General features: G+C 34.7%; 1 protein-coding gene across 3 annotated transcripts in view; it reads right to left on the bottom strand.

Annotated features, from left to right (window-relative positions):
- The window catches only part of LOC147406736 (uncharacterized), a 53,835-nt gene extending 45,063 nt beyond the window's left edge, over positions 1 to 8,772 (bottom strand). For 2 of the 3 annotated variants that reach the window (XM_086434912.1, XM_086434914.1), the window contains exons 1-6: positions 8,631 to 8,772; positions 7,309 to 7,961; positions 7,097 to 7,221; positions 6,903 to 6,997; positions 6,527 to 6,760; positions 5,929 to 6,019 (exon numbers count right to left, since the gene is read on the bottom strand). In XM_086434912.1, the coding sequence (XP_086291038.1) occupies positions 5,929 to 6,019; positions 6,527 to 6,760; positions 6,903 to 6,997; positions 7,097 to 7,221; positions 7,309 to 7,886 (1,123 nt within the window). In that variant the 5' untranslated portion in view covers positions 7,887 to 7,961; positions 8,631 to 8,772. The remainder of the gene's footprint in view (positions 1 to 5,928; positions 6,020 to 6,526; positions 6,761 to 6,902; positions 6,998 to 7,096; positions 7,222 to 7,308; positions 7,962 to 8,630) is intronic. The other variant, XM_086434913.1, reaches the window with a different exon arrangement.
- Positions 8,773 to 20,853: the final 12,081 nt, after the last annotated feature.

Genomic DNA, 20,853 nt, shown 5'->3' with positions numbered 1-20,853 from the left:
TCTTCGCCTTTGAAAACTCTCTTATTCCTTTCCAGCCAAAACCCCCAACAGATTGCAAAAGGTAATAACATCCACAAGATTTTCATTCTCCCCGAGAGAAAGTTCAAATCCCAACCTTGAAACAAGGTGAGAATCAAGATTGGAAGGACCCAACAAACTCTAAAACAGCCGAAGAAATGGGTCCAAATAGCAAAGGAAAGATTGCAATGTAAAAGGATGTGAGCCACAAATTCTCCAAACAATTTACAAAGAAAACAAAAATTCGGAGACACAACCTCTAAGAATCAAAAGAACAAGCGTGGGGAGTCTTTTTGTGCATAGCTAACCAAGTAAAAAACGCACCTTGGAAGGAACCTTGGAGCCCTAGACTAAGGCCAACCGAAAAATTGACAGCAGATCTATTAGAGTTAACCAACTATGAGGCAAAAGATTTAACAGAAAAGGTCCTCCTTTTAGTGAGAGTCCGCTCCCTCTTGTCGTCACTCATGTTCTCCCATCGAACCTAATCAAGCTAAGTCATAAGGTCTATTAGGTCCTGAAACTCCCAGTCATTGAAGGATCTCCTAAAACCCAAATCCCACGCAAGATCATTCCCTCAAGTTTCAAGAATGCAGCACAAGGCAACCCCATTTTAGAAAATAGATTATAAAGGCGAGGGAATTGTAAAGTAAGAGTTGCATCTTTGCACCACCAATCCTCCCAAAATCTGATTTTGTCACCCTTACCCACCCTAAACTTGACCCAATTCCTAAACTCGGACCTTACCTTCATGACACCCCTATACACACTACACCCATACAAAGACTTAACTTCCTTGCTCTCCCACCCCCATCCTTTGACGCCCAAACTTGGCTTAAACGACCCTATCCCACAAACTTCTATTCTCAACACCATACCTCCACAAGCATTTGCCTAACAAAGCCTTGTTTGCAACCCTAAAACCCCTAATCCCAAGGCCCCCGATCTTCTTAGGCTCACAAATCATCTGCCAATTTACTACGCGCATCTTCTTATCCCCATTTTTATCATTCCACAAGAAGTCCCTAACAAGCTTGTTCAATTTTTCCTCAACACTCCTCGGGATTGAAAACAACGATAGATGGTAGACCGGGATGCTAGAAAGCATGCTCATAATCAAGGTAAGTTTGTCACCCTTAAATAAATACTTGCCTTTCCAAGAGCTTAATCGTTTCTCCATTCGCTCAATCACCGAATCCCAAATCGTCTTATTCCTATACTCTGCTCCAATAGGCAAACCCAAGAACGTTGATGACATGGTCTCCTATTGACAACAAAAAAAAACAGCCTATCTCAACACCCCTTCAGTCCCTCCCAGTCCAAACATCTTACTCTTATGGAAATTGATTCTGAACCCCGAAACCGCCTCAAAGCAACACAACACAACACACCCCTCAAAAACTTCACTTGCGACTCTTTTGCGTTCAAGAAAACTAATGTATCATCAACAAAATGGAGGAACGACACATTAGACTCATTCTACCCAACCGAAAAACTCAAGATCATTCCAAGACTAGTAGCTCTCTTAAGGAAACGACCTAACACTTCCACAACCAACACAAACAACAAAGGAGAAAGGGGATCCCCTTGCCTTAAACCCCAAGAGCTTCTAAAAAAACCAGATGGAGTCCCATTCCCCAAAACTGAGAAGGAAGATGTAGAAACACATTTCATCACCCAATCAATCTGATTAACCCCAAAACCCATGCAATGCAATATGTATCTCAAAAAATCCCAATTCACATGATCATAAGCTTTATGCATATCAATTTTGCAGGCTAGGCCTTGGTTCCCTAAACGTCTACTAGATTCGATGTATTCATTAGCAATTAGAACTTCGTCTAGGATTTTCCTACCTTTAACAAACACCCCTTGTTCCATGCCAATTAAACCTTCAACCACTTCCTTTAATCGATTTGCCAACACCTTCACTATTAGCTCATAAGTCGAACTCAAAAGACTAATACGGCTAAAATCCCCGATATCCTCAACACCTTGCTTATTTGGAATCAAGGTGATGAAGGAATTACTAAGGCCATAATCCAAATATTTCCTCTCTTGAAGATCCTTAATCACCAGCATGAATTCCTCTTTTATCGTTCCCCAACAGCTTTTGTAGAAAGTCATCTGGCCCGGGCGCCTTTTCCCTACTCCTTGAGGCTAAGGCCCTAGGCACCTCCTCCTCCTCAATAGACCTTTCTAACCAACTCCTTTGCTTGTGACTAATCGAGTCAGATTGTAGTAGCTCTGGCATAGGGCGGAATGGTTCACCCTCCTCAAAAAGCTTCCTACAAAAATCAACAAACCCCTCTTTAATGTTACCCCCCCCCCCCCCCTAAATGTCCCCTTCAATTATTATGTTACAAATATGATTCATACTTCCTTGGGCATGTGCCATTTTATGGAAGAACTCTGTGTTGTTGTCCCCTTCCTTAACCATTTAACCCTTGATTTCTGTTTCCAACACACGTTTTCCATTAAAGCCACTTTTTGAAATACCGCCTTTAGATTATTCATTGTCACAATTTCATTATTTGTAAGACCCTGACCTTCTTCCTTCCAATCCAAAAGCCTTATGTCTTCCAAAATTGATTTCTTCACACCCGCAACTCTCCCAAAGAATTCCACATTCCGAACTTTGATTTTATCTTTCAAAGCCTTAAGTTTTCTTTTAAAGATAAAGCTCGGACTCCTGTTAAATTGGAATTCTTTTCACCACCCGTCTACCTTCTAACAGAAATCATCATGAAACAACCACATGTTTTCAAATCGAAACGGGTGAAATCTTAGAGGAAAAAATCAGCTTGAAGGACTATGGGGCAATGATCCAATATCGGGTTAGAGAGAGCAAATTGAGATAACCCTAAGTAGTGCTCTTACCAATTAGGGCTACAACTTGGGCAAGCTAACCCAAACTCAACTTGAGCTCGACCTAATTGATGGGCGAGCCTAGGTTGAATCATATGGAAAATGAGTTGAGCTTGGGCTAGGAAATCTCAATCCGAATTAAATTCGGGTTGAGGCTCTGGGCAACCCAACCCGAACCCGATGCTATATATTTATATACAAATATTTTTATTTATTTAAAAAAAATATTAGTTTTCTCTTCCTAAATATATTTGTAAAACTAAGGAAAAAAATTTATGGATTTGGAGGTTATGTGCAAATTTATTTACTAGTGATTTTGTTTTTTTTTATATTGTATTTCTTTTTTAAGATATAAAATAAAATTTATGTGTTGATCAAAATGAAATCAGATTTGCTCAATTAGTCCAACCTGCCCAAAATTACCTAACTTGGGCTAACCCGAGCTCAACCCAATTTTAGAAGCTCAATCTCGGGTTGAGCTTAGGTTAATGAGCTTTAACTCGATGGTCGGATTGAGTTGAGCTTGGGTTGAGGGTTCTACAACTTGGGTTGAGCCTCGATTGACCCTCCAACCCACTCAGGTTGTAGCCCTATTCCCAATCCCCTGAAACCAAGAATCTATCAAATCTAGACATCCTAATTGATTCTTGATTGTTGGACCAAGTAAAAGACTTTCCTTCCAAAAGAGGGTCCTCTAAGGCAAACTGATTGATAAAGTCCCAAGGTCCCTCATATTTTTAGATATGCCTCTAGCGCCAAATTTCTCACTCATGAATCGAACAGTGTCAAAGTCACCTCCAATACACCACGGATTATGCCAATAACCCGCCACATCCCGCAATTCCTCCCAAAAATGATGTCTCTCAAGCCTTTTATTTGGGCCCAAAGGTTGGCGAACTACTACGATCTATAGATTCCCCATCTATATCCAATCCCAACAAGAATAGAAGCGAGTCACTTCCGGCTTGGCTTGTAGTCGTAGTTTTTTAGTCTCCGTAGTCGGCATTCCTACACACACACGCTCGCCATAGATTCCATGAAAACCCAGCTAAAATCATCAACTAAGTCCTTACACAAAATTGAAACTGTGAATGCCCCAACCAAAAAATCCTCCACTTGAATTCTATTTCTATTCCACATTTCAATAATTCCCCCAGAAGCCCCAAGAGAGGATTGTCAATGCCACCCCACAATTCCTTGATCAACGACTCATCACACTTTTTTTAATTTTGATTCCTAAATAGCTACCACACAAGAGTTAGAAGATCTGATCATAGATTTTACCGCTACCCTTTTCTTTCTAGTCCCCAAACCCCTAACATTCCAAGAAAGGATTTTTAACATTACGAAACTAAACCCTATCATTGTCCTTCTCCTTAATCCCTCAATATTGAGCAATGCGTCGCTCACTCCTAACAAGACCCAAAGCCTCCTTAACCAACCTTGGTCTCTTCGTGGAGGATGGCTTTAGAGCTACTTGGTCCCCAGTCATCGTATCCTGAGAACTCCCACACCCCGAAGGTGTGTCAGACCTCCTTTATGCATCCACTTGTAAGCAATTTGTTCAGTTTTATAGGAACCTTCAACTCTCTGCTATCTCCGACAAACACCTTAAGAATAAGAGTTGGTTGGCACTGCCTACCAATTGGATACACTCCCATTGACACTGTTAAACTCGGTAAGCTATCCATGAGCCATTGAAGCATCTCTTTTTCTAAAACCTCCCTACCCTCCTTGTCAGTAAGATCATCCTGTTGAGATGGACCAACTAGGTGACTCAACACGGGAATCACAGCTTCTTCCACACCCTTGTTTGCCTAAATGATGCCCTCCCGAACCTTATGGGAAACCGACCCTTCCTCCCACAAGAGATCTCCACACTGATTGGGATCCTCAATCCCCACAGACCTGCCGGCTTATTATGCCGCTTACTTACCTAATGTATACACTTCGCTACGCTTACTTTCTTTCAATACAAAGAGGATAGCGGCAGACTCAACCCAACCTTGGCTACCCTGGAGAGACCTCATCATACTCCTTTGGGGTGGAACCTCACTACCAGGACCCTCTCTTCTGTTAAAGCTCTCACAATCAGAGGAGAGCAAGACCCAAGAGATTCTGAAAAAAGGATAAAAAAGTGAAGGAGAAGAAGAACAAGACAGGCCAAAAACTATTAAACTTGAACCAACCAGCTAGATTTTTCATACAGGAAAAATTGAAAGAGATTAAGATCTCACCCGGTATTAGTTTACCACACACAGCCTTTACCACCTCCCCAATCCTTTTGGGGGAATTGTATTTCTTGGTGGGAAGGTAGAATGCCCAAAGCTATTAAACTAACTAGACGGTCCACCACTTTGTCAATTATGATTCTAGATCACATTTTACAATAAAATGAAAGTTCTTTAGCAATTATTTCTCACAACCACTTTTGCACGTTGGGAAACTTCTGTGGGGTCGGGCACGCAACCGTAGTGATTGATCCACATCCAAAGAGGATGGGGGGTACCCTGCATTATCAGAAAAAAAAAAGTATGTCCCACAAAACTGCATTTATTTTCAGCTCAGTAACTATGTTACCAGGTTTGTCAGTTCACTCGGTTTGTGGTTCGCCACTCTAGAAAGAACCCGGTTTGTGAGTGTAGGAAGAGAGAACTAGTTTCTCAATTTGCTAGTTTGGTTCACTTATATATATAATTCATGCATGTAAGCAAGTTACAAGTACAATCATAATGTTTAAATAGTCATAGTGTATACAATGATCTAGATTCCAAAAACAGTATGCTTAAAATAAAATGTCCAAATATCAATTGATTAAAATGTTCATATTGGAGCTAATAAAAATATCTTACTGACATAAAATTCCTTAATCAGTATTAATTTCAATTACTTTGTAAGTTCAATTTCAATTGGTTTTTAAGTAACATAGAGCAGAACCTCATTTCCTGCTATCTATTGAATCAAAGGAAGCAACAAAAACATTGCATACCACGAAACTCCTAGTCAAAAATAAAAGGGTGGTAGGTAAGGCCAGAAAATTGCCTTTCTTAAGTGGCGGTTTCGATTGCTCTGGCGATTGAGTAGTCTCTGATTTCACTGATTCAGAGGTACTTTCCGATTCTCCAGAAACTCTCTGACAAAAATGTTAATCCAGAAATAAGGAAATAAATACCATTTTAGACGCTCATGGATCAAAATATAAATGTTAAATGTATAAATACGGCTCTCGAGCTCTTAAAACCCTAGAATCAAATCTAGATAGAAATCATAGTTAAAATATCAGTCTTGAGATAGGTCTCAGTCAGTTAGTAAAATCATAACTGAGACAATAGGGGAGACATACCAAGATACACCCCCAAGGCAAACCCAAATTCTCATTCCAATAATCCACCGAGACCGAGATACCTCCATCAAGACATTCTAAGATAACAAAATTTCGAACCATAGTTGGTATTATGTTTCTAATTTAAAATATGTTAAAAAGGTGCCATTTTCTCTTCATTATGGTTCACGAAATCCCCATAATGAGTAAGCAAATATCATTCAATAAAGAATTACTTTTATGGAGTAAACATTTTGATATGAACAATATCTATGTTATTTTTTTTAATAAGCAATAACAATATCTATTATTCATTACCTTCTCAAAGTCCTCGAGACTGTATGGGACCAGCTTTTTAAGGGCTTCAGCAGATGCCTGCACATCAATACTATCATCTTCACTGTCTGATTTGACCTCATTGCCACTTGCCCAGTCTTCTTCATTGTTTGCATCATTCTCATCATCAACCTCTGACTCCGAAGTGCACTCTTCCCCAGATTCTGCATTTTCATCATCGGACTCACTTTCAGAAGTGCCTTCTTCGCCAAAATCCTGAACCAACATAACAAATATTCAAAATGAATGAAAAACAAATATATATATATATATATATATATATATATATATATATATATATATATATATATATATATATATATAAAAACACAATAGCAAGGGCCATTTTCATGCTTACATAAGGAGCAAGAACATGGCTGTCAAGCACCAGTAAAGGGACTTGTAAATCCCGTGCAAGTGCCTTCACTAATCTTTCTCTGTAGAGCTCCGTCCCTGTAGACAGTTGTTATGATCCAAACAATTAACCCAACATAAAAAAGTATTGGATAATAAATCTGAAGGGGGGTTATAGTAAATGACTTTGTAAACAACCTGGGATGCTCTGAAGTAATATTCTCCCACTCGAAGAGTTCAAACGAGCACCATAAGACTCGGTAAACTTCTTGTGCTTCAGATGGGAGGTAGCACATTCCACTAATAACCTTTTTGTGTACTCACTACAACAAGAAAACTCCAATTACAATAATATATAAAATCACAACATATTAAAAACAACTTAGAGAGGAGGAGAAGAAGGAAATTACTGAATGTAGTATGGAAATGTTTCCCATGAAACCATAATTTTTTCCCAAGGAACCACTCTTCGCATGAACTCATTTTTAAACCTTTCCCGTCTAGATAGAAAAGGTGAATTTCTCTTTTTACTCTCAAAAGATAATTTCTCATTATTCAGCCACTCCTTCTGATCTTGTTCTCCAAGCCGAGCATGAGCATCACTGTTGCTTACATCTGCCCTAACTTTCTCATGTGTTGCCTTCCCCTTATCAAAGTTAGCAGCATCTTTTACCGGTACATGTTTATCCTCACTTGCATTCCTTCCATCACCTTTGGAGCTATAGAACCGCGATGTATTACATGCCCAACGTGTATTAAACCCCCCAACTGTGTAATTATTCCGGGTAACTATAGTTGGTGACAAGATCAGATCTGACACAAATTTTCTGATCAAGCTGTTCTGTGATTGTTTATCTCCATATAAAGCCGTCTTGCTACAAGATCGACATTGGGAGAATTCCCACCGATTAGACCTAATTAAATATTTGCATGGTTGAAATATAGAATCCCAATTTTGATTCTTGGACTTGAACCGCCTTGCATACATTGCAGCTCTTTATTTCAAAATGTTGAATTTTATGGCACAAGTATGCTTCCTTCAGTTCATCTTAATTGCCTGAAACTTCAAATAAGTGAAACTTAGATTAATTCACCACATTACTTAGTAGTATAAAACTATACCCAATACAAATATATCTAAGGAAATTAGCTATGCTGCTTAATGGTAGAAAATTGTAGACAATGCAAACATATCCAAGCATCAAAAACGAATATTAACAATAGTAATCCCTCAAGAAAAAATTTATTAGTGTATGTATCGAAAAAGCTGTAAGCTTCATCGAACTTCTGGAAATTCAAATCTCTAATCGAGTTTCACTTATCAGATCTCAAATACATGGATAAAAATGTGAGCTTTGAATAAAAAAACAATCGAAAATAACAAGCAATATGGATTTAACACTTTGGTGAAGCTCAAAACGCCCAAAAAATTGGATCGAGATCTAAAAAATACGTTATTTGATACAGAATACGAAATCAAGTACAATAGAAGCTAAAATTGATGAGTTTCTGTGAAAGAAATTACTGGGGGAAAAAAACGAACTTATGCAATAAATTCCTCAATTTCGAAGAACAAACAATATACAGTAAACTACAAACACATAAAAATACATATTTGATGCAGAGAAACCCTAACCGAAGAAAATATACAGAGAGAAATGGGAATAAAAACCGACGTTTCTAGGGTTTGTAAGAGGTGAAGATGAGAGAGAGAGAGAGAGAGACGGTTTACCGAGTTTCCTTGTCTGGTCTCGTGGTTTTCGAGCTTTCCCCCTCGTTCTAAGGATTGAGTTTAAGGTTTTTTTTTTTTTTTTTTTTATGGTGAGAAGAGTATCTCATTCAAACAAACTCTCCTCAAATCCTTCATACTGAAGAAAAACTAGAAATAGAAAGCGAAGGGAAGGCTCCAATGATCCACAAATACACACTGGACTTGGATTAGGGCTGCGGGTGCGCGGTTCGTGCGGGCTTTGGTGAGCCCTAACCCAACCCTAAATAGCCGTGTTGTACTATCGACCAGCCCAAACTTTCATTGGGCCTAAGTTGGTTAAGTTCATGGATCTTATAATTTTGTATAAATTCAAGCTTTGGTGAGCCCAAACCCAACCCTAAATAGCCGGGCTGTACTTTGGACCAGCCCAAACTCTCATCACACCTAAGTCGGTTAACTTCATCAAGCGAACCACGAACCCACCGAATTTTGATTGAGTTCAACAAACAAAATAATTTTTTAATTGGTTCATTGAACCAAATCTATTTATTATATTTTTATTTTTTATTTAAAATTTTGATTAGTATATAAATTTATTTATATTAAACTTATAATTTTTAAATATATGATTGTACTTGAATTATATATATATATATATTTGCTCTGGTGAGCCACACGTGTCATCCCACCCGACATGTGTACAACATTAAATAGCCACCTTTTGGTGGAAAGGCATATAGAGTTTCGAAGGCATGACCTAGGAGCAAACCCAATCAGCGTTGATTGTACTTGAATTGTATGCATGCACAAGTGAACCAAGCTAGCAAATTGATCTGGGAAATCATAGCAAACCAATAAACGAATTATCTCTACCTACCCCTACAAATTGGATTTATTTTAGAGTGGTGAACGACAAACCCGAATTCAAACCGAACGAACCAATGAACCAGGTAACATAGGTTTAGAATCAATTGATGTTGCTTTTTATCAAAGTAGGGATACAATTCCCATATTAGTTGAAAAAAGTTTAAAAATAAGAATTATTTTTTGTTTTGTGGGTATATTTATTTCTTTGTTACAAAGATCATTCATTTAATTATATACCATAAACATAGATAAATTGTAATTGCGGGCTGGATTGGATTAGGTTGGGCATTGTTAGGCCTCAGATCGGCCCGGATTTAATGGGCTGGATAATTTTTAAGCTAACCCTACATAAGTGATAATTTTTTTTTTTTTTCTTTTTGATTTCCCTTTATACTTATGGTTGAAAATTGGATTTTTTTTTTTTTGTTTAATTTATATGATTTTATATTTTTTAAATATTTTTTAAGATTGATAATTTGAAAATAAGGCATGTGTTCGAACCAGTTTTGGATTAAGGGTGAGATGAAACAGATCGGATTCGATTTGCACATTCATTAATCTGATCGAATTGGGTATATGTTTAAAAAAATTCGGATCAATATTGGAGTGGTATTGATCCTGTACCGAACCGATCCATTATCAGCCCTTACCATCCCCCACCCCCTCCTCTCAACCCACACACATCAAATATCCACATGTTTCATGAAATTCAAATTATTATCCAAAGAAAATTTTCATTTTGAGAGGGAAAATGTTTTCTGATTAAAACCATTGGGACAATGGGACCATTACTCCAACTCCCAAAACTAAAAATCATAGTAAATTTTAAAACTAGGCCATACAAGGACATTCAACATTGAGTTGAGTCAAATTGACAACCTATATATGAGTCAACTCGATTAATCAAATATAAAATATACTAAATTTATATATATTTAAAAAAAATTAATATTTTAAAATAAACAAAACATTTATTTTTATCAAATAATATATAAAACCAAATAATGTGGCCAATTTTTATTGCTTGACTGGGATAGTTGGTTCCACCTAATTTTGGGATTGAATCACCTTGAAATCCAATTGAGTCGAGCCAACTTAGTCAATCTTCAAGTTGACTCGACGATTTTTAAAACTATGCTAAAAGCCAACTCTATCTTCTTCTTTTCAAAATCCTAAGTCCACTTTCCTAACTTAAGCCCACTGAATCCCTAAAGTCAAAACCAACCATTCCCAAGTCCATACCATTTTTAAATTCATCATAAACCTTAAACCCCTTCACCCTAAGGCCATCTCAAACCTATACTAAGTCTAAGCCCCATCAATACATTTCTTATACACTCTCATAACCATTTTAAGCCCATTACCCCAGCGTAAGCCCGATCCCATATCCAAGCCTTCAATCCCGACCCATTGACCCATGTTAAGACCTAAAAGCATAAAACTCATTCTCACACCTCTCCAAAATAGGGCATAAGTCACCCTCCAATTGGTCTAAGTCAAAATCCTACATTTACTCTTACTTTTCGATTTTTTTACAAATTAAGCATATTTTTACTCACTCCATCACCTTGTTACATATCACACCACCTCCCCCAATATCTAAAATCAATCTACCAAATCCCATCATTTCCCCCGAAAAGTTATTTTCCAAAATATTATGAAAACCATCTATTCTCACAAGTCACCACCACACCCTCTTTAACTTGACTTTCACTCAACCGTCAAGAATGACCCATATGATACAACTCATATGGATTTCAACTAATAGCATAAATCGAAAGATTCATTCACCCATTTTCCATTTTCATGCCTCTAAAATCCAAAAATCCCATGTCCTTTTCCACCTTTCTTAGGTTTTGACATTTTTGACCCTTAAAGTCTCACATAACCTCTATTAAAATCTCCCTATCACATGAGAAAATTCATGCTCTCAAGCCCTCCCTTTTCAAACTCAAACTTTACAAATTTCTTATTCAAAAAAATCATTATCAGTTTCTATCTTTTTCCTCTTAAAACCACTTCTTAGAACAACTCCATTGAAGAATTGAGAAGAAAAAAAAAATCAAGCATACAAATTGGGTATGGGATATTAGTTTATTTTATTTTATTTTTGCATTCCCCTCTCCCTCTTTTATTTATCTTCCTCCTGTTATTTACTTTCTTAGACAACCCTAGGATATTTTGAACACTTTAACTCACTATCGGTAAGTTGAACCTCAACCTTGGGCATAAAATGCTTGAGGCGGCTAAACCAAAATGGTGAGGATTGAAGCCCTCTTAACCCTATATCATGCATCATAATGTGTAAGATACTCACACCCACATATGCATGGCAATAATGAAGACATGTGTTCCCCTCTTTTTGTGTTGAAGCACAAAGTTTCTAGTCATGACCTGCATGCATTAAGACTAAAGTGTTAAGGGAATTTCAACCATGGAATGTCCCTAAAACACATAGCCCAATATCTCAATTTCATGCTTTTAAGGTGTAGACTTGCAAAGGGGTGTCCTTCTCAATAAGATAATCCTTTGTGTCTCACATCAACATTAAACTTTTTTTTCCTCAAAAGAGTACATTATTCACTATTTTCACACACCACCTCTAACATGCATTCTATCATGCATTTTACTTAAAGTTAAAATACTAAAAAGAATGACAAAGTTTGAAGGTAACCACCCTATGGTGGAGAGGATAAGGGTGTCTAACATATTCCTTATTCTCCAATTTGAGTTTCTTACCTAGACTCTAGGTAGACGTTCCCCTTATCCATATGAGAGTCATTATAATGCCAATGAAAATCAATTTTTTTCAAAAATATCCCAAGTAACCATTCACACAATTTATTAAAAAAGAATGGTAACCACTCCAAACAAAGAAGTAACGTTTTATTCTTAGTTAAAAATCATGTAACTACACTATATACGTTGACAACCAACATCACCGCCATTGAAAAGTTCCTGCATGATGATAAATCTTTCTTTTTCTATTTCTCAACTGCAAAAAAAGGTTTCTCTCTAAACTTGTTTGATTAGATTTTAGTTGTTTAAGCTAGGTTTTGTGGTTGTAATCCATAGGCAAAGTTCAAACTTCAAGTTTCATCTATGTTGAGGATGAATGTATATTCTATAATGGTTTCTTTGTCCAAAAGCCACGATGTTCCTATCATGACAGTTTTGATTTCCCATGTCTCCTGTGGCAGATCCGTATGGTTTTCACATCATTTGATGACATATGTTGAACAACAAGATGTTAAACCTATAATTTGGTATGCCCCCAATGAATCACACATCTTTCCTTATTTTATAAAGTTGGAAACTATCAATAAATGGTTCAATCAATTATATAAGGAATCCCAATTTTATTAGATTTCTTAAATGGGTAGATTCTTTTAAAGGGAATTAAAAGTCAACCTTGATGGATAGGAAATCTTCTAATAGAGAAACTCTAGGCCCTTTTGCTATCATCTATATAAGAGGAACGATACTATCTTATCAATGATGATTTTGAACTCTTAGGCATCCTTGTTCTACACTAGAACTAAGGTTTTGGTGATTGAGATTTTGGCTTTACCATCAATAACAATTTTTGGCCATTCCATAAAGTAAAAAATAGTGAAAAACGAGTGTCTAGATAAAAGATTGCACACATAAGGAGTTTGACCGATTGGTTTATGCGTTTGGATTTTTTGACTCTCTCTTGATCCATTCATTGATAGGCAACGTGGAAAAGTACATTATAAACTCATTTAATATTATATGCCATTGGTGTGAACTTTTGATTTGGATTTGATTCAACAATCAAAGAGACATTGAGTTCATGATTATTATCAGCCTTTTTTGCATTATTATAATCATGGATTCAATGTTGTAATGTAGATTTTAGTCTAACAGTAGGTATCAAAGTGTTTGTTTTCGAGTAATAGATTGGTAGGAAACTTAGCTTGAAACGCTTACAAGTTTAGGATTGTCCAATAGAAACTTCAATTTATAACTTACAACAAAAGAAATTAGATCTAAGGACATTTTTAGGGTATTTCATTTGTTGTCTGAAAAAATCTAATAGATATAAGTTTTATTGCCCTAACCATAAGACGAGGATTGTAGAAACCAAAAATGCCAGAATCCTGGAAAATGACGATATTAGTGGGAATAAAGAACTAATAAAGGTAATTATTGAAGAAGTAAGAGTAGACATCTTATTAACTCTTCCTCTTCAAGAAAATGTTGATTCTCAAGTTGCTTCACAACTTTAGGAGGATGGTCAACATATAAACGAGAATGATTATCCACTTCATGAAGAAATAATTAAATCACCTCAACCACTAGTTTTGAGATTTGAAAAGGAAATGAGACCTACCATTTCAGATAATTGTGTGGTGTATCCACGAGAATTTGACTTTGACATTGGGGTAAAGAAAAACCAGATTATGTTTTCACAAGTCATAAAAATAGTAATTATACTAAATTGATCGATTCTATAAAAGAAGAGTTGAAATCAATTTATCAAAATGAAGTTTGAGATCACATTAAATTACTTCATAAATATAAGAAAGTCAATTGTAAATGGGTTTTAAAGACTAAGTTTGACTTAAAGGCAATATCGAAGGATTTAGGGCTAGACTAGTGGCAAAATATTTCACTTAGAAGGAAGGCATTGATTATAGGAAAATATTTTCTTCAATTTCAAAGAAGGATTCCTTAAGAATCATCATAGCTCTAGTAACTCATTTTAATCTTGAATTGCATCAGATGGATGTGAAAATAACATTTCTAAATGAGAATTTAGATGATATAAATATACATGGAACAACAAAAAATATTTACAAAAAATAAAATGAACACTTAACTTATAAAATTAAGAATTCCATATATGAACTTAAATAGATTTCCAGATAATGGTATATTATGTTTAATGATACCATAACTTCATTTGGATTTAAGGAAAATATTGTTGATCAGTGTATATATTTGAAGGTCAATGTAAGCAAGTTTATTTTGTTGGTCCTATATGTAAATAATATTTTACTTGTTAGTTGTGATCTTAGTTTATTATGTGAGATTGAAGATTATCTCACTAAAAATTTCAAGATGGTTAATATGAGTGAGACAACTTATGTGATAAGAATTAGATATTTAGAGATCGATCTCAAGGCCTATAAGGATAGTCTCAAAAATATTATAACAGCAAAGTCTTGGAAATGTTCAATATGCAAAATAACTCAATCGAAGACACACTCGTAATGAAAGGAGACAAGCTCAACATTATTCATTGTTTGAAGAATGATTTAGAAAATAAATAGATAAAAGAAATTTCATATGCCTCAGTCATGAGAAGCTTGGTGTATGCTCAGAATTGTACCAAACTAGTCGTTAGTTTTGCAATGGGGATGTTAGGAAGATACCAGAACCATCCAGTGATGAATCTTTGTAAAGTTGTAAAAATGGTTATGAGGTGTCTTTAGGGAAGAAATGACTATATGCTCATTTACAAGATATCACGCCATTTAGATATTGTTTGTTACTCAGACTCAAATTTTGCGAGATGTTCAGATAACAAAAAATCTACTTCAAGTTTTCTTTTTCTGTTGGCCGATGGAGTTATTCATGAAAGAGTGTAAAACAAACAGTCACTGCTTCATCCACAATGGAAGTCAAGTTTGTGACATACTTTAAGGCTACAAGTCATGATCTTTGATTGTGGAACTTCATCTTAACACTTGGTGTTTTCGACTTTATTGTCGATCCATTGAAGATATTCTATGACAATATTGCAACAAATTTTTTCTCTAAGAATGGTAAGTACTCAAGTAGTTCAAAACATGTGGAAATGAAGTACTTGGTGGTTAGAGCAAGAGTCTAGAAACAACAAGTGTCAATTGACAATTTAAGCACCACTCTTAAGATTTCTAATCCATTGACGAAGACTTTACCATCAAAGACATTTAAGGAACATGTTATTAGGATGGGTCTGTTGAGGAAACTATGATTGTAATGGATATTTGGATTGAGTGGTTATTGCAATTGATATTAGCTTTGTGCAATAATAATATTATTTGTTTTTTGTTTTATTCCTGTTTTCCAATAAAATATGTACATATTATGTTTGGATGTGTGTTTAATAGGAATGTAGTGATAAGGCAAATTAAAGGGGTTATTTTTTTCGTTGCTAAAAGCCTTATTATGCTTATTCCTTATTTTGGAGTTGGATCAAGGTAGGTTATTTGGGGTGTGATACGTGAATGAGAGTATGACATAGATGACATATGATCGCCATGAGTTACATGAATAATCTAACTTAATTAGATGTCATTGTATCTAATAAATTGGGTTATTAGGAAATTTTAAATTGTGATCGTGCAAAGATTTTTATGATGGAATCCAATATTATTTTCAAACATCTCAATGGGCCAAGATGGAGAATGTTAAACCCATGGTTTGGTGTGGCCCAATGAATATCCCATTTTTCTTTATTTTAAAAAGTTGGAAACCATCAATAAAGGGTTCGGTCAATGATATAAGGAATCCCAATTCTATTAGGTTTTTTAAATAAGAAAATTCTCTTAAAGGAGACTAAAGGTAGTCTTTTTTTTATACTAGTAATTAAAAGCTAACCTTAATGGATAGGAAACCTTCTAATAGAGAAACTCGAGGCTTCTTGCTCTCATCTATAAAAGAGAAACGACACTCCCGTATCAATGACGATTTGAACTCTCAAGCATCCTTATTCCACACTAGAATTAAGGTTTAGGTGATTGAGGTTTTGGCTTTACCATCAATAACAATACTTAGCCATTTCACAAAATAGAAAGAGAAAAGTTTGTATGTCTAAATAAAGGACTGCACATGCAAGGGAGTTCGACCGATTGGTATATGCGTGGATTTCTTTAGCTCTTTCTCTCTTGATCTATTCATCGATAGGCAATGTCGAAATGTATGTTCTAAACTTACTTAATATTAGATTGTTAGTGGTGTGATCTTTTGATTTGGATTGTATTCAACGATTGTAAAGCTATTGAATTCATGATTATTATTTACTTTTTTTCGCATTGCTATAATTATGGATTCGACATTGTTAAGTAGATTTTAGTCTAATACCAGAAACTTTTAATGAGTATTCCTCGAAGGATGAATATCAAAACATCCAAAATGTACTGAGTAATTGTGACTTAGAAATTAAGGGTAAAAATCAAACACAACCCTCCTGAGATTGATATAAAGAAATTGCCCATATATTCTCTTTCATTGTCGCTTAGTTTTTTAATTTTTATTTACTCCCTTCACCCTCTCCATCTCTTTCTCTTTGAGAAATTAGGGTTTCTATATGAAAATTTTGGATTTGGATTGGGGAAGAAAAATCAAGCGAATCAGATCAATTTTGGATTCTTTGAATATTTAATCGGATCGAATTCAATTAAGAATTAGTTAATCTACTTGAATCAGATCGGATTTGGATAATAGAGGAGAATTTTTTGTTCGATATTAGATTGGTACCAATCCAGTACCTAATCGATTCATTGCCAGTCCTCATTGAAAGGCATGTCGAAAAATGCCTCAAAATAATATTTTAAAAATAACCCTTATACGAGGCTTAGGGGTTAAAAAGATCTATTTATATGTCAATGTTCATGTTTTATTGGGATTCACATCAGAATTAGACGGAGACTCAACAACATTTCCTGTACCAGAGATTAGAATGATTGTTGAAAGTCGTTGAAAATTATATCTATTTAACACGCAAAATTGATAGTAAACGAGGAAAATAAAAAAAAAAAAAGAAGAAAAAAAATCAATGGAATTACAAATATTGCTAAAATACTGTGTAACTTGCTAAGAGGTATATATGAGAATCTATATTGTATTGTTGCATTATTCATAGTTTGAGCAGCCTTTGATAGGTACCTTTCCGTTGTTGAATTCAAGGTATTAGAGTAATTTCAAATCTTTTGAAATCATGTAAAGTAATTAAGATTTTCTACCTACATATTCAACATTAAACACCCTAAAGAAGAAGCCGTTTCTCTTCACATGTTTGACTCGTGCAATAATGGAAGAGATGGATGAGAGTGACTTGTGAACAATAATAGATATTTCTTTGGATTATCAAAGTATATATATATTTGAAAAGTATTTCTACTTATTCAATAAAAATATATTCTAAATGAACCTAATTGAGCCTGAATTACAGTCAGAGGGCAACTAATGGATTAAACAAGATCTAAAATGTGAGGAAAATAAAAGAAGAAGAAAAAAAATCAATGGAATTACAAATATTGCTAAAATACCATGTAACTTGGTAGGAGGTGTACATGAGAATCTATATTATATTGTTGCATTGTTGGTAGTTTGAGTGGTCTTTGATAGGTACGTTGCTGTTGTTGAATTTAAGGTACTAGAGTAATTTCAAATCTTTTGAAATCATGTAAAGTAATTAAGATTTTCACCCTACATATTCAACATTATACACCCTAAAGAAGAAGTCGTTTCTCTTCACATGTTTGACTGGTGTAATAATAAAAACTCGTGCAATAATAGAAGAGATGGATGAGAGTGACTTGTAAACAATAATAGATATTTCTTTGGATTATCAAAGTATAATATATATATTTGAAAAGTCTTTCTACTTATTCAATAAAAATATATTCTAAATGAACCTAACTGAGCTTGATTTGCGGCTAGAGGGCAACTAATGGATTAAACAAGATCTAAAACATGATTTATTTTACCAATAAAAAGGACTTAGCATCTGATATGTTCAAATTAATTAGGGTTTAAACAGCCAATTTGGGTGCAAATGACAACTTACAAGACCAATTTTCGATCAATAATGTCCTCATTCAATAATTAAGATCAAATGAGATAAAATATATAAATTATATCATAAATCTGTTGAAATATAAATTATATACCTATATTTTGTATATATATATTTTTATCAAATTTGATTTTAATTAAAAAGTCAAAAATCTGACAAGGATCAAATCCAAAACCATCAGCTAAAAAGGTCATACTTGGATTAGATTGGTTCCATATCGATCCAATCCGGCCCATCAATTGATTGTTATTTTTTCAAGGGCCTAAATAAGGTAACGTAGAACCAAAATCGTTAAATTTTACTGATTTTGGTTCACAAATTAATGGAATCAGAATTAGAATCATCATTTTTTTTTTCTCAAGGGCTTTTGATTTTCAATCGATTTGATTCCAAGCAATCGATTAATAAAATGGATCCTGAACTGGTTTTCTTTTAAATGGGTATGTGTTGAAATCCATATGACCCATCTAACCATAAATATTCCAAAATCAAGGGTATTGTGGTCCATCTAAATAAAAACAATTACATTTGAACAATCATTATTATTGTTGTACGAAGAGTCTGACATCGTGGGCTCCGTTGCATTGTTGAGATGTCAAATATCGGCTTTGGAGAATTCAATAATCGAACTTTAACTGATAATAACATGCCACGTGTCTATTGCATTGATTTTGGTGTAATTTTTGTCGTTTATGAGTTGCAACAACTACTATTTTCCGGATCGCACCCGAAGCGCGGCGGATACGCGGACCCTAAGAAACGTCAATTGGTAGTTAAATGTACTTTTCGAATCCGAAACTCTTACTCGTCTTTCGTGCATGTGTCCAATCAATGAAAACCACGTGTCAATAAATGAGTCTTCTTCTCACGTGTGCAAATGAATCGAATAATATCCTAAACACCGTATAGGAGACACAGAATTGGTTATGAATCCGAACCAGTCGAGCCGAATCGAATGAGGACATAATTTGGTATATGGAAAAAACTTGGGAGCCGCTAGGCTGCTTCAAATTTTTTGAAAGAACCCTCTCATTGAATTACACGTGGCATTTTCAAGAGGTAATCGAGTACTGGTAATATGACACTGGTTTTGGCAGGAGTGTAATTTGGTTTGGTTTGAGGTCAAATCATAACCGACTTGACCTAGGTCAATTCTATTAAATGAGAATCAAAACTCAATCAAATTGCCATATAATCAAATCAACCCAAACCGAGATAAGGTTGGTTTGGTTCGGTTTAATTCTACGAATTGTCAATATCTTAAAAATCTAATTGAATAAACACATTTTTAATAAAAATTACTAAATATGAATATGAAATCTCATATAATGGGTTATTAATCTATTCATCAATAATAATAAAAATCAGTAATGCATTTATTCAAAAAAAAAAAAAAAATCAATAGTTTTTCCATCAATTAAAGAAAGTCATTAATCATCAATTCAAAAAATGTTATTAATCTATTCATAGAAATAATAATTAATTTATCCATAAAATATTTGTATAGTTTATTAAAAAGATTAATAATATTAATTTATAAATTTATTGATGTAAGGATTTGGTTTGATTCTATACAAGGCATGAACTAAGAATCAAACTAAATTGGTCGGTTCTCTAATTTATTAAGCTGGAACCAAACCGAAATTCATTATAAACTGAATCAAACTAATCCAAAGTATTCAATTTGATTCAATTCTCGGTTTGAACCAGACCAAGTTGCACTCTTAGTTTTTGGCTTATGCTCCTAATGTGTTTGTTAACAGTTCAACAAATATTTGACATGTTGCGCGAATGACATCAACAATAGGAAGAGCCTTTTTCTGTTACTTATAAATTTATTTTTTTAGATTTCAAATCTTAAAAAAAGTTGTTGGGCCCACATTAATTATCACATTAACAATCCATCACCACAATCTTTTAGATTTCATGGTAATACTCATATTAAAAAAAAATTAAATAAATCTAATTTTTCAAGTTTGATCCTAGGTGTTGAAAGCAGATAGCCACCGAGTACCAAATTTAAAAATAAAATTCAACGATAAAAAATAAATATTTTTTAATTTTCTTTTTAAAATTTATATAATTTTGTCTTCTATAATTCCATTCTATCGAAACATATTTTTAAATGTCAAAAGGTGATCAATAAGAGAAAATTTCCTTTTTTTTTTTGTCACTATGGACAGGAAAGAGAACAGGGCTAAGGGACTTATGTTAAAAAATGATATCATATTATCAAAATTCTTCTATTATGATTCGAAGGTGTGAAATAAATTTAAATTACCACGTGTCTTGCAATAAGAAGGATTTCTTCAAAATTTCGAAGCGGCCTCACCGCTTCAAAATTTTGATGAGCCAAAAGGTCGCCAGACGTCATCCAGCACGCCGTACAGGGAGTGGGCCCTACAGAGTCGGAAGCTTTATTGGCGCAGCGCGTCATAATCAAGCTAATTGACAAGCCGCCGTCTGACAGCTCAGCAATTTTTGTGTATTAGGGAAGCCGAATCCAAATATTCCATAATTAACAAATTAGTCCCTCTATTATTCCTTGTATTTGTGCTTCGATAA

Source organism: Akebia trifoliata, chromosome 3, assembly GCF_017979445.1.
Source record: "Akebia trifoliata isolate Shusen 1 chromosome 3, ASM1797944v1, whole genome shotgun sequence".
NCBI lineage: Eukaryota > Viridiplantae > Streptophyta > Magnoliopsida > Ranunculales > Lardizabalaceae > Akebia > Akebia trifoliata.
The sequence above is the reverse complement of the archived record's forward strand: the minus strand, read 5'-3'. Positions and strand labels throughout refer to the sequence as shown.